At 43.2% G+C, this 12,884-nt stretch overlaps 1 protein-coding gene across 2 annotated transcripts; it reads right to left on the bottom strand.

Annotated features, from left to right (window-relative positions):
• Positions 1-4,888: 4,888 nt before the first annotated feature.
• On the bottom strand, positions 4,889-12,821 carry LZIC (leucine zipper and CTNNBIP1 domain containing). 2 transcript variants are annotated; one of them, XM_033156231.1, is made up of 7 exons: positions 12,694-12,821; positions 10,206-10,332; positions 8,725-8,860; positions 8,154-8,252; positions 7,289-7,384; positions 6,910-6,991; positions 4,889-5,263 (listed from the first exon to the last, which is right to left on the bottom strand). In XM_033156231.1, exons 2-7 carry the CDS (start codon positions 10,304-10,306, stop codon positions 5,205-5,207), a joined length of 573 nt encoding a protein of 190 aa, XP_033012122.1. In that variant the 5' UTR covers positions 10,307-10,332; positions 12,694-12,821; the 3' UTR covers positions 4,889-5,204. The 2 variants fall into 2 exon arrangements, with proteins under 2 accessions (XP_033012122.1, XP_033012123.1); XM_033156232.1 differs by lacking the exon at positions 12,694-12,821 and adding an exon at positions 12,407-12,481.
• Between the last annotated feature and the right edge of the window lie 63 nt (positions 12,822-12,884).

Below are 12,884 nucleotides of genomic sequence, written 5' to 3'. Positions count from 1 at the left end.
TCCGTATTTCATAATGTTGCATAACTAGTCTTAGAAGAGCAGCATTGAGTGCAGAAAATGAATGACAAGTGACCTACCTCACAGGACTACTGTGAAAGCAAAGCAAGGCTACAGCGCAAAGGTGGCGAACCCCTGGGCCAATCTTCGCCTTCCAGGTGAGCCTATGCATCCATTTCCCTCAAACCATGCCTTCTAGCTACATCATCATGTGACTGGAGGCAGGACAGGGTTAAATCCTGCATTGGCTGTGTGCCTGTTCCAATTAGGGAACAGATCAGAATTTAATCTCCCGCTTGTCCACTGATGAGCAGGGGCAGGATACCATGCAAACACCTTCCTGAATCAGAAAGAGGTACGTATCAGAATTCTCTGCTAGAACAGTTTCCTTCCCTTCATTTTAGTAGGGCTTTCAATACAAACCATCAAAAGTCCTGTATAAAACAAAGAGGGCCAGCATCATTTTTAGCAACACTTTGCACCTGATGTCCTTGTGCTGTCAGGTGATTGACAGGTGGGTAGGGCCACCCACCTGATAAATTTGTTCAACATGGCCAATCCTGATGAGGATTTGGTCTGTGGAACCAAAAAGGCTAACGACCCCTGCTATAGAGAATGTTGCTCACTAGAAAAGATGCATCTGTAAGATACGTATATGTTCTCATGCCAAGTAACTTTCCTTCTGCTTTCCACACCTGAAGAGGGACTTTCAGAGTTACCAATTTGCTGGCAAATTTTTGAAAAGAGATTACAGTTTTACACTAGCAGCACTAAGGCACCTTGAGCTTTATAATTGCTTTAAGAACAGTAGCTCAAGTTTTGGATGCCTAACAAGAAAATCCAACACTCTCAAAGAATATATTCCAAAATAAATACCATATTTGAAACCATTAGCATTTTAAGGGGAAAGTTGTTATAAGGCATTGTTTGTGTCCTTAAAAAGTAGATGGGTGGGGGAATATAAAATTGACAATAAAGATAAAATGCATTTCTCAGTGATGGTTTATTAAAGTGAAATGAACAATATGCAAAGAGAGACAAGTAAATGCAAATCTCTAAGCTGAGTGAGGGAGAGAGATCAGAAGAAGAAGCCTGTTTAAAGCCGGTGTGACTGCTGGGTTTGGCTCAAGGCACAGATTTGCAATAGCACAGCAGCAAAGCTTCCCTTCTGCAGGCAAGGAACTAACCCTCTAATCATCACTAATGAGACAGCTACAGCATTTCAGGGAAAGAAGGTCTGTAACCACTGTGACTTCACACAAGCTGTTATTTAGCCATCAGTTTTAAAAGGGAAGAAACGTTTAAAAGGATGCTATTCCCAACTGCCAAGGCCTAATCACAAGCCACAGAGGGCAGTGAAGTCCACAAACAGGCCAGTCAAAAGCAGTCTAACTCTAGGAAGTGCTGCACAGAGGCTTTCAGAGTCACAAAGCTCAAACAAACACACACACACACACTTCCCAGTAGACCTGCTCTTTCCTCTAACCAGGGTTTTCCCATATTTCTGTGGGACATAAGCCACCACACTTTGGAACAGTATGCTAGGTATGGTGGTATGGCTTCTCCCCATGTTTCCCATGGGCCTCTTGCTCCTTGAACAGACTACATAACAGGCAGAAATTCAGCTGATTGAGCTTTCCATTATATTGACACTAAAGGCTGCAACTCTTTACTGCTTACCTGTTGGGCAGCTTTTAAAGGCAAAAGAGCCCTGCCGGGGTGAAAAGGGAACCCTAACATGTTCTCCACTGTAAAACCTCATATGTGACTTTTGTTTTTTATCTGTCAAATCTATGACTAAAGGAAGTTTTCAACAGCTCGTTAGGGCTGCCATATGTCCGGATTTCCAGGACATTACTGGGATTTCAAAGGCAGAATTGACATCCATGGGGAATTCCCAAATGGCAGTGCTTTGTCCTGGATGTTAGGCAAGTCGATTGAAAAATCCCAGGTGGTTTTTTTGGGGTGTTTTTGTAAAGAAAAGCTCAACAATTCCAGTGGTTTCCTAAAAAAAAAAAAGTCAACAATTTTCCGGTGTCCTGGTTTTAACTTTTTGAAATACAGACATACCTCATGTTGTGTATGCTCCGTGTTGTGGACGTTCAGGATACACACTCCTGCCCCCCAGAAGTGTTTTTTGGAGCGCGTGGTAGTGTGCGTGCCTGCCAGATGCGCAGGACGCTTCTGCGCACTTCGCGCATGTGCAGAAACGCTCAAATCGCGCAACTTCTGGGTTTTTGGGTTTTTTTTACGTGCATTCGAGTTACGCACGCCCACGTTATGCACGGCGACCCGGAACGGATCATGTGCATAACTCGGGGTTCCACTGTATGGCAACCCTAACTCAAATGAACTATAGAGCTTTCAGTCCCAGATCCAAAAGTAAACCTGACCTCAATCTTCTGTGTGTCTAACATTGGAGGAGGCTTGGACAGTATGGTCTTGAGTTGAGGACAGTGAAAATTGAGGAGCACCAACCTACTGGGAGATTCACAACCTAATTTTGCTCACTGCAGATCAAGCTTTTTCTAGACTGAACCCACTTTAGGCTACAGGTGGAAACTGGATGTTTGAATTCACAACCCCAAATCCCTGCACACAGAAAACTCTCATTTCCTAGGGTGGGAGGTGGGGAGTTTACAGCCTAGCCTTCTCTCTGACATACAATTCCTCTGCAGCTGAAAGAGAAAGAAAGGGAAGAGTGCATTGGGAACAGGTATAAGAGGGACATTCAAACACGCACATCCCACTAGCTCCTGCAATGTGAATCAGTGGAGTTCAGCAAAATATTTACCTCTTAATTCTGGTGGTTTAACAGCCTTGGTATTGTAGAAGCATTGTTGTGGGCGGTGGGAGAGAGACTGCAGAGGGACATTTTCTACTTGCCCAGTTTCAGAACTCATAATCCTATTTGGAAAAGTGCCGTCATAACTGATCTATAAAACATGGAAGGTAGTTGCCTGTTTCATGGCTGATCTACTGTGGCCATTGTTCACTAATAACCCAGTGAGCGGCTCCTCCCAGCCTCATGTTCCTGCACTCCCAAAAACTGCTGAATAAGGGAGAGCCATGTTTTGGCAGCATTGCAGTATGCTACAGCCAGCACCCTTTTGGCAACCTATGCATGCCTGCTAGCCAGGAAAATAGAATATAGGCATTGTGCTTGTTCCTTTTTTAAACTGAGGAGGGGAGAGGGAGAGAGAGCAGCAGTTTCTCAAGTTACTATACAATGAGTTCATCTGAGAGCTGTGGCAAGGGTAAGAGAATTGATTGGCAGGGGTAATATTCAGTACTTTCTTTTAAAAAGGAATTAAAATCAGGCCCCAGGCAAGATTACATATGATCTGTAACAAGCAGGAGATAGAAACAAGGAAGAAGTTTCATATTCAGGATTAAATCAAAACAGTTTTTCAAACCCACTCACTTTCTGGGGTTCAAAGTGAACAAGATTTGTAGCGATTAGGAAAAGGGCAGAGGTGAGTCCTGCAACAAACTAAGGTCAAAAATGAAAGTGGAAATGATAGAAAGAATGTGGATGGCTTCAAACTGCAAAAAAGTGAAAAACAAGTATAGAGCAGATGGCAGGGCAGAAAGATATGCTCTCCAACACCACTCCCCCACCCCTGCAAAAAAAAACAAACCCCAGTTGGATAGTTACTAAGTTGTAGCCAACCAAGTCCTACTCTAAGTAGACTCATAAAAATTAACAATTTAGCCATCTGCTAAATTTGAGTAGGACTTGGTTAGAAGCATCACTAAAGACACTGCAAATGTCAAGAGGCAATTATTTTGGGAAAAGCTACAAATATTGCAACCAGATTATGGGGTTTAGTCATAACAAGCCCTCTTCTGATGGAGTTTTCAGAGATGTCTCAACTCCTTAAATACGGGCCTAGCAAGAGGATGCACTCCACAGACACCAACTTGGCAAATTACCCACCATCCAGCGAGAAACAGTGTGGCGTTTCTGTCTAGGGCTAAGGAGACCCAGATTCAAGACCCTACTTGGGCTGGCTAATTACTCTTTCTGAGCCTGACCTACCTCACTGGGTCATTGTTGCAAGGATAAAATGGGTGGCGGGGGAAATATACACAGAGGGAAGAGTGGGAGAGGAACAAAAAAGTCTGTCGCTCAATAGTGGAGCACCTAAGAGCACAGGTTGAATTGCCAGCATCTTCAGGTTGGGCTGGGAATGACCCCTCTGAAATACAACACTGAGCTTGATAGGCTTGGGAAAAGGCAACTTCCCATACTCCTAAATGAAAATTGTTGAGAAGGAGCCCAAAGGGATGAGGGAACTTTTAAGCTCAATCCTGTAAGTCAAAATCAACCTGCATCTTAAGTCAGGCCTGGAAGATGATGGGGAGCCTGCAGGGCTAACAAGATCAACGGACAGCAAGCGCCACCTTCATTCGGCAACAGAACAGGCAGCATCTAAGAAAATTAGGATTCCTCTTTGTTTGTTTCTACTTGGAAGGAAGCAGTTTCATGCACACGAGGGAAGAATGGCAGATTGTAGCCAATAACACGCCTGGCTACCGTAGGAGGCCAGAGACAGGGCTTATTGACTGCGTTCCCTGTCATTCTGGTCCACAATGTTAAATTGGCCCAGAAAGCTCCCAACAGGGCTGCTATTGTTTGCCAATCAAGACACGGAAGACACAATGCTGCCCATTCATCTCCCAAGAGAAACTGGGAGGGCAGGAGGGCGCTTGGCTTGTTTTGAGACAAGCAAAACTGTGTCGCATTCCACACTAGAGCTACATTCTCTCCCCTACCCCACTTAAAAAAAAAAAACTATTCCAGCAAAACAACTGAACTCACACAGCCATCAAGCACCAAGAGCTGCTGAAGAGAGATGCTTTCTGCCATCACATGTAACAAAAATAATAGAGAAAACATTTTACTAGAGAAATGCACATTTTAAAGTGGGGAAAATACATACACAACGCATACAATCAAAAGGTTACACAATTAAGTTAGTTGGTTTCATTTCCTTGTTTTTAAAAAGTACCACTTAGTGTTTTTAGCCTCTGAACTTATGCAGCCCAGCTCGCAAAAAGGGCACTTCAAAAACGGTCTTCATTGTAGGTTAGCTTGCCGTTAAGATAAAGAGCATTACAAAAAAGTTTGTAAGAAACACACAAATACAACATGGTAAAAAAACAAAAACCCCAGATCCAATGCAGCTGAATGTAGCCTGCTTTCACTGCTTTGATTTCTCTACCTCAAAACTTGCCAGCGCGAAGACCTTATCGCCTGATCCTGCAGTTAATGAAAAAGAGGGACTTTTAAAATCCTGCCTTTATTCCATCAGCAACATCCAGCCTCCAACAAATAATTATGGATTAACAATTACAAGTATAAATTTATATAGCCATACTAATAACACACAGAGGTATTTGATAGTAAAATTTATTTATATTTTTAATATATGAATAGAACATTATGCACTTATATGAGTTTTTGATCCACTGTTTTAAGTCTTTCGTAACTTGGAATACAGTGGTACCTCGCTAGACGAATGCCTCGCTAGACGTAAAACTCGCTAGACGAAAGGCATTCGCTAACGAAAGGGTGACTCGCAAGACGAATTTCCCTATGGCCGCAACATTTGTTTTTTCGTAAAATGTGCTTCCTCCAACCGTGCTTCGCAAGACGAAATTTCCGCTATACGACAGCACTCGCGGAACGAATTAATTTCATCTTGCGAGGCACCACTGTACAGTACTACCATATTGCCTCTCTTGTACGAGTTTCTTTTAATATTTTCCTTTTATATCTTTTATCTCCTTATCTTAAACCTGACCATGCTCAATTGTTCCCCTCCCTTGTTGAATTCTTAGAATATTCTGTGAGTTTGTTATACATTTAATAGACTAACAAAATTAAAAACAACAAAGAAACAATGGTGGGCTGAACTGCATTGATTTAAATGACAGATTTCAAAACTGCACTGATGTTAACCACTGATCTCAAAACCACTGATTTTAACCATGGATCTCAAAACTGCATTAAGCTGCACTGATTTGGGGGTTTCTTAGAATTCCCAAGCAATTATCGGTACAACACTGCCAGGAAGTCATATGCAGGTAAGATGGCAGGCAACTATTTACCGTATTGGCCCAAATATAAGACGCACCCAAATATAAGCCACACTTTTAAAATTCAAGGGGAAAAAGAAAAAAAAAGACAATACCCAAATATAAGCCGCTCCCTTAAAATTCTGCAGGCACTCACACCCGTAAATGGCAAATGTAGAAGAAAATTCTACGGGTACTAGAGAGGACCCACAAGTGGGTTAAACATCTGTTCGTAGCACCATAAATGCAAATTTAAAAAATCAATACTGTACTGCACTGTAAAATACGGGGAAAGCAATGAATGACTAGAATTAATTGCACAACAGCCTCAAGCTTGCAAATCGGCAATAAAACTTTTTTTGTTCCGTTTTACTGTATGTCTGTTTCAGCAGCAATATCGTAAAAGCCAATTTTTGTAAGGTCGCAAATTTAAGCTGCACTTTAACTTTTCACGGTTGGAATTTGGGAGGAAAGTGTAGCTTTTATTTGGGCCAATATGGTATGTGTTTACTACTTACTTTCATTGACTGATTTTGCCAGGCTGATCTACAGGATCAAGTTGTATGTTTTAACTGGGACTGATAAGCATCATTTGGAATAAAGTCAAACCAGTCTGTCATTGGATTGGAAAAAATGCTATTTAAGTTACACTCATTTTCATGCTATATGGCAGTGAATCCAACCTCCATGCCTATTAATGAAGAGGAAGCAGATGAGCTGCAGTAATGAACTAAGGATGATGAGAGACCATTTCTTTTCTCCTGATTGTGAGAAGTTTGACACACATGATCAAGGAAAGAGGCATGGGGAGATTTTTCTTTAACTTACCAAGGTCACTGGAAACTCTCACAAACTGGCTGAGAGCAGCTCCTGCATTTGTTGAAAGAAAAGTCTCATCATCAGGAGTCAGCTGTAAACACAATGAAAGAAATAAAGATGAGTCGACCATGAAACTTTAAATATCACTTAAACATTTAAAATGAAAGTGATATAACTAATACAAGAAAACTTTTCCAGTCAAGCTTTCATAGCTTCAAGACTCCAGACAAATCCTTAAATAGTGTTGTGGTGTAGAGAAAAAACATCCAATTCTGTAATATTCTGTGCAGATTCTGCAGCAGGGTATAAGACTAGTGCTACACAACGTGTGTAATCCACGCAATTCCATTTATAGCCCCATGAGGGGCATGCCAAGCAAATTTAGTACCTTCTCCCCAAGCTTCCTGAGAGCGGTAAGAATTTCCACTTTTTGCTGAGTATAGACGTCCCGTCCCAACTTTCCAACAATCAGATCTCTGTCCATCTATAAAGGGGAAGAGAAAACCAGGAAGTGGGGGTGGATGACACTAATTATGCATCTGATGTATGAAGATTTACACAGCCCTTAGGAATTAACACCCATTATTTCTGTACCATGAGAAAGAAATTTGTGGCATCCGCTAAGTGTCAGCCGCAGAAAAGATCGACTGCTGTCTTCCACCATCAGCCCCATCTGGCATGGCTCACAGTCAGCGATGATGGGAGTTGTAGTCCAGCAACAACCTGTCCAGGTTACAGGTTCCCCATCCCTCCTTGGGCAGAGTTCTCCCATCACACATTTCCATGTGATTGTATGAACCAGTTCACAGGCACTGCATGGGGCAAAGCTCCCAATCAAAGCAAAGCTTCTACAGCCTGCCTAAATCTTCTTCTTCTTCTTATTCTCATTAACATTTGTATACTGACTACCCTATACCTGCAGGTCTCAGGGCGGTTCACAAGATAAAATCACAACACGAAAGCACAAAATACATAATAAAAACAAAAACAAGAACAACCAATAATCCTCCCTCCCCAAATTAGTTTTCATAATTTAGTCTGCCCAGCCCGGGACTAGGCAATGCTGTTAACACTCCCAGCTTCTCATCTTTGCAAATCAGTATAAAATATTGTTTAAGATTTGCAAGTTTCAAAAAATATGTAGATCACATTGGGATGAATCAGGGGAAGCAGATTATAAATGAAATGAACTAATGATTCTAAACATACTTCACATATGTACACTTTTTAAAAAGGCGATAAAACATCTTTACCTCTGCCAATCTTGTCCGCAGCTGCCCTGGCTGCTTTTTGGCAAACATCCTGATGACTTCAGGGGTTTTAAAAGCCTGGCTGATGGCCGCTTGTATAGCCTGGAAGAGGAAGATTACAAGCTAAAACCCTCGCGAAAGATGCAAGTTACCTGTATAGGAAGCTGCATTACATCATTGGTCCATCTAGTTCAGCATTGTGACTGGCAATGTCCCACCAGAGTTTTAGAGAGGAGGCATTCCCAGGCCCATCTAAAGATGATCAGATTTAACCTGGGGCATTTTAGATGCAAGGCAGATGCTCTACCACTGAGCTATGTCCTTTCGCCTAAGAAATAGGAAGCTGCCTTAAACAGAGTCAGACCACTCAGTATAGCTTAGCATTGCCTAAACTGACTGGCAGTGGCTCCAAAGGGTTTCAGGCAGGGGTCTCTTCCAGCCCTAGCTGGATGTGCTGGGGATTGAACCTGGGATCTTCTGCATTCAAAGCAGATGCTCTCCCTTTGAGTGAGAGACCCAATGTCATAATGCAGTGTTTAACACTATGTTAAAAAAGTCCCCTCCAAACACTCACCAACTGCATCCCACTAAGTTCGTCTACCAATGTCATGTTTCCAGACATGATCTTCTTCAGGGAATCATTGAACTCACTCAGCTGCTCAAGGGTTTCTTTCTTGGTCTCTTCATACTCATCTGCATCCAGATCATCTCTGAATAAGAGCAAGCACTGTGACTCAGCCAAAGGTTAACCACATTAGGCCTCTACATAGGAACATAGGAAGGTGCATTGTACCGAATCAGACCATTCGTCAATCTAACTCAGTTTTGTCTACACTGACTGGCAGCAGCTCTACACTGTTTCAAGCAGGGAACATTCCCATCCCTACCTGGAAATGCTGGGGATTGAACCTGAAGAAGAAGAAGAGTTTGGATTTGATATCCCGCTTTTCACTACCTGAAGGAGTCTCAAAGCTGCTAACATTCTCCTTTCCCTTCCTTCCCCACAACAAACACTCTGTGAGGTGAGTGGGGCTGAGAGACTTCAGAGAAGTGTGACTAGCCCAAGGTCACCCAGCAGCTGCATGTGGAGGAGCAGAGACGCGAACCCGGTTCCCCAGATAACGAGTCTACCGCTCTTAACCACTACACCACCTGAGACCTTCTACAAACAGATCACATGTTCTACCACTAAGCTTTGGCCTTTTTATTTAACCAGTAGCTGCTGATAGCCTTATATTCCAACATCCATCCCACTTAATAGTGGGCTGCTTTCCCCATCTCGCAAAATTAATGATGCCAGTATTTTACTAGGCCACCTTGAAACAGTGTGGAGCTGCTGCTAGTCAGTGTAGGCAGTACTGAGCTACGTTACCTCTAGGTTCAGCAGCAGTACGTATCTGAGTATCAGTTACCGCGGAACAGTAACAGGAGACAGCTAATGTCCTCATGTCCTGATTGTGGGCTTCCCAAAAGCCATCAAATTGGACACCAAGGGAAACAGGATACTGGAATAGAAAAGTCTTTGGTCTGATCCAGCAGGGCTCTTCTTACATTCTTAACAACAGCAACACAACATATTGGCATGCCACATGAAGCACTGCCCTTGGAAGATCCTTAAAGGATGTCTGAAAAGGACGAAATCCAAATGAGTGCATGCATCACCCAGTAGTGTCTGGTGCCCATTGGTACTGGAAGGCCAGAAGGCATAGAGCCTAACAGTAGGTGGAACCAAACTCAATTAATTTTAGCTTTGTCCACATCCTCCTCCCTGCTAAGTTCTACAATGGCAATACTGAGATTATGAAGGAGGAAGCTGGCAGGCAGTCCCACCCCCTGGACTAGTACTATGTAAGAAGGCAAGGTAGGGTCTGACTAAGAGCAGGCTGACATTAGTGGGACTGTGCCCCATTCGCCGATAGGCCAGCCTCCAATAACATCATCCCATCCATCTAAAAACAGCTAAAGACTGGAGAAAAAGATGGCTGCCCTGCCCTACATGGCATTAACACAAGGATTTTGTGACAGATTGGTCAATTTCAGGATGGCATTTATTACCTACACTCCTCCAGATCTTGCAATTGCTGCATTAGTCTATCCAGTTGCTCTTCCAAGTTCTGTTTCAACTTACTGGTCTCAATTGTTCCCCTTGAAGCCATTTCAAATTTTGTGCATAACAGACCACCTGAAAGAGACAAGAAACTTACATGTGGTGTGTGTTATTTAAATTGCCAATATCACAACAATGTTATACAAATTGATGGTGCAACTGCATTTGGAATAATATTGTGCGCAGTTCTGGACACCTCACTTCAAAAAGGATACTGTAGAGCTGCAGAAGGTTCAGAAGGCAACAAAAATGATCAAAGGGATGGATTAACACCTCCTCTCCGCCCCCCGCATAAGGAAAGATTGCAGCATTTGGGACTTTTTACTTTAGAGAAAAGGCAAACAAGAGGTGACATGATATAAGTTATATTATTCATGGAATGGAGAAAGTGCAGAGTGAAAGATTTTTCTCCCTCTCTCATAACACTAGAACTCATGGGCATCCAATGAAGCTGAATGTTGGAAGATTCAGGATAGATAAAAGAAAGTACTTCTTCACACAGCACATAAGTTAAATTGTGGAACCCACTCCCACAGGAGGCAGTGACAGCCACCAACCTGGATGGCTTTAAAGGAGGATTACACACATTCTTGGAGGGCAAGGCTATCAATGGCCACTAGTCACAATGGCTATATCAGGCATCCCCAACCTTCAGCCCTCCAGATGTTTTGGACTACAATTCCCATCATCCCTGACCACTGGTCCTGTTAGCTAGGGGTCATGGGAGTTGTAGGCCAAAACATCTGGAGGGCCGCAGGTTGGGGATGCCAGGGCTATATTCTACCTCCACTATCAGAGGCATCATGCCTCTGAATATCAGTTGCTGGGAATCACAAGTGGGCAGAGTGCTATTGGACTTATGTCCAGCTTGCAGGCTTTTGACAGACATCTGATTGGACACTGTGAAAACAGGCTGCTGCACTAGATGAGCCATTGACTGATCCAGCAGGCTTCTCTTATGTTCTTAAAAGAATATAGCAGGCTAGTTACATAGCGAAAGTGGCATAAAATAACTTTGCTCTAGTACAAAGGTAAATATCATCTTCTTTATTTAAACATGCCCATCCTATTCGAGAGGCTCAAAGAAGAAAATATTGTATTGGGGGATTATTGTAGCATGATAGGAATAGGAATAATTTATTATTGGCCAAGTACATTTTCCAACATACTTGGAATTTGTTTCAGCTACATTGCGATGTAAGCATACAGACACTGTTCCTCTCACAGTACAAAGAAGCAAAGAAACCCCACCCATATTTTACTTCCCCTTCACCTCACCCTAGGAAGCAAAATTAATTAAAAAAATTACCAGGATGTTTGGTTTACTAGTTTCTAGTGCAAAAGTATTTCACACCAAGGACCAATATGTTCAGGGGTGCCATGTCCCCCCCCCCCCAGTTTATAAAATGTGTTTTAAAATTATAAATAGATTTCCTAATTAAATAGGGGAGGGGACACTCAGCAAACTCTAGAAAACAGCCAGTTTGGCTCTGAAAGCCAGGGTAGAGTAGTGGTTAGATGGCTGGCCCTTGGAGACCAGGGTTCAAATCCCCATTTGGCCACACAAACCCTATCTGAATTTTAAAGAAACATTAGTCACAAATCAGTGTACAATAACAAAAACAGCAAATCCAAATGACATCTAAAAAATATTAAATGCAAGCATACTTCATGATATTGTAAAAAATAAGCAAAAACCAACTCCAGTCAGACAGCTCAGCATGCTATCAACAATTTAGAACGTCCTCTATGTAATCTAATCTACATGAGCCGCTGAAAGCTACAGAGGAAAAATAAAAATAAAAGCCTTTGAGGCCCACCTAAAAACATAGTTCCTCTATCAATTCCCTGATCCACAATTAATTTGAGGAGGAAAATGTTAGGAGGGGCCCAGCGACAATAAACTGGGAGCCAATCCCACTAACACAAAATACCATTTCTGACACGCCCCTTCTCTTTTGTAGCTGGGGCCGCGAGCACACCCACCCCGGACCTCTCCAGGGTGCTAAACCTTATCCTAAATCAGGAGTGGGAAGCCTCTGGCCCCCAGCCGCACACCCCCACCCCCGACATCGCACCCTCCTTGAGCCTTTTTGCATGGACGGATTTCCCCCCTTGCACCTCCAGTACCGTAATCCTCCTTGCTTACCCGAATGGAGAAGGGTGTGTGCACAAACTACCAGCCTTCTGTACAAAGGTGGAATTTACACTTCTTGCCCCGCCCACAGCTGGCATGTTCCAATCCCCCACCCCCACCCCAGAAGGGAATGGGCTGAAAATGGCTCCCCGACCCAGCCCAAACCCTTCAAAGCCCCCTCCCAGATCCGCAGGCGGCCTCCCTTCCTTATAGCCCACCACCCCTATTATCCTCCTTCCACTAATAGCTTCTCTTATTACATACCCCACGTTATCCCCCCCCCCCCGCATGCCCCTTACCCCAAATAATAATCCACACTCCTTCAGCCTTCTAGAAAACCGACATTCCCAACTCCCCCAATCACATTCTTTCTTCAGGCAACGGGGTCCTCTATTTCAAAAGCCCAAACCCTTCCCATTTCCGGTTTCAAGATTGTGTGCCGGGGGGACTGTTCCTAGGGACGGACACGACGCCTCTTTCGGCGCCCGCG

The sequence above is a fragment of the Lacerta agilis genome, chromosome 8 (assembly GCF_009819535.1).
Source record: "Lacerta agilis isolate rLacAgi1 chromosome 8, rLacAgi1.pri, whole genome shotgun sequence".
Taxonomy (NCBI): domain Eukaryota; kingdom Metazoa; phylum Chordata; class Lepidosauria; order Squamata; family Lacertidae; genus Lacerta; species Lacerta agilis.
Note: the sequence above shows the minus strand (reverse complement) of the source record. Positions and strands in the feature narration are given on the sequence as shown.

Bases quoted from the DNA above. Each gene is read 5' to 3' on its own strand.
- LZIC (XM_033156231.1), bottom strand. From the start codon at position 10,306: ATGGCTTCAAGGGGAACAATTGAGACCAGTAAGTTGAAACAGAACTTG. The intron at 7,385-8,153 runs GTAAAGATGTTT...TCCCCTTTATAG, and splicing joins TGCGGACAAGATTGGCAGAG to ATGGACAGAGATCTGATTGT. The intron at 5,264-6,909 runs GTAAGTTAAAGA...CATTAACTGCAG, and splicing joins GAGAGTTTCCAGTGACCTTG to GATCAGGCGATAAGGTCTTC.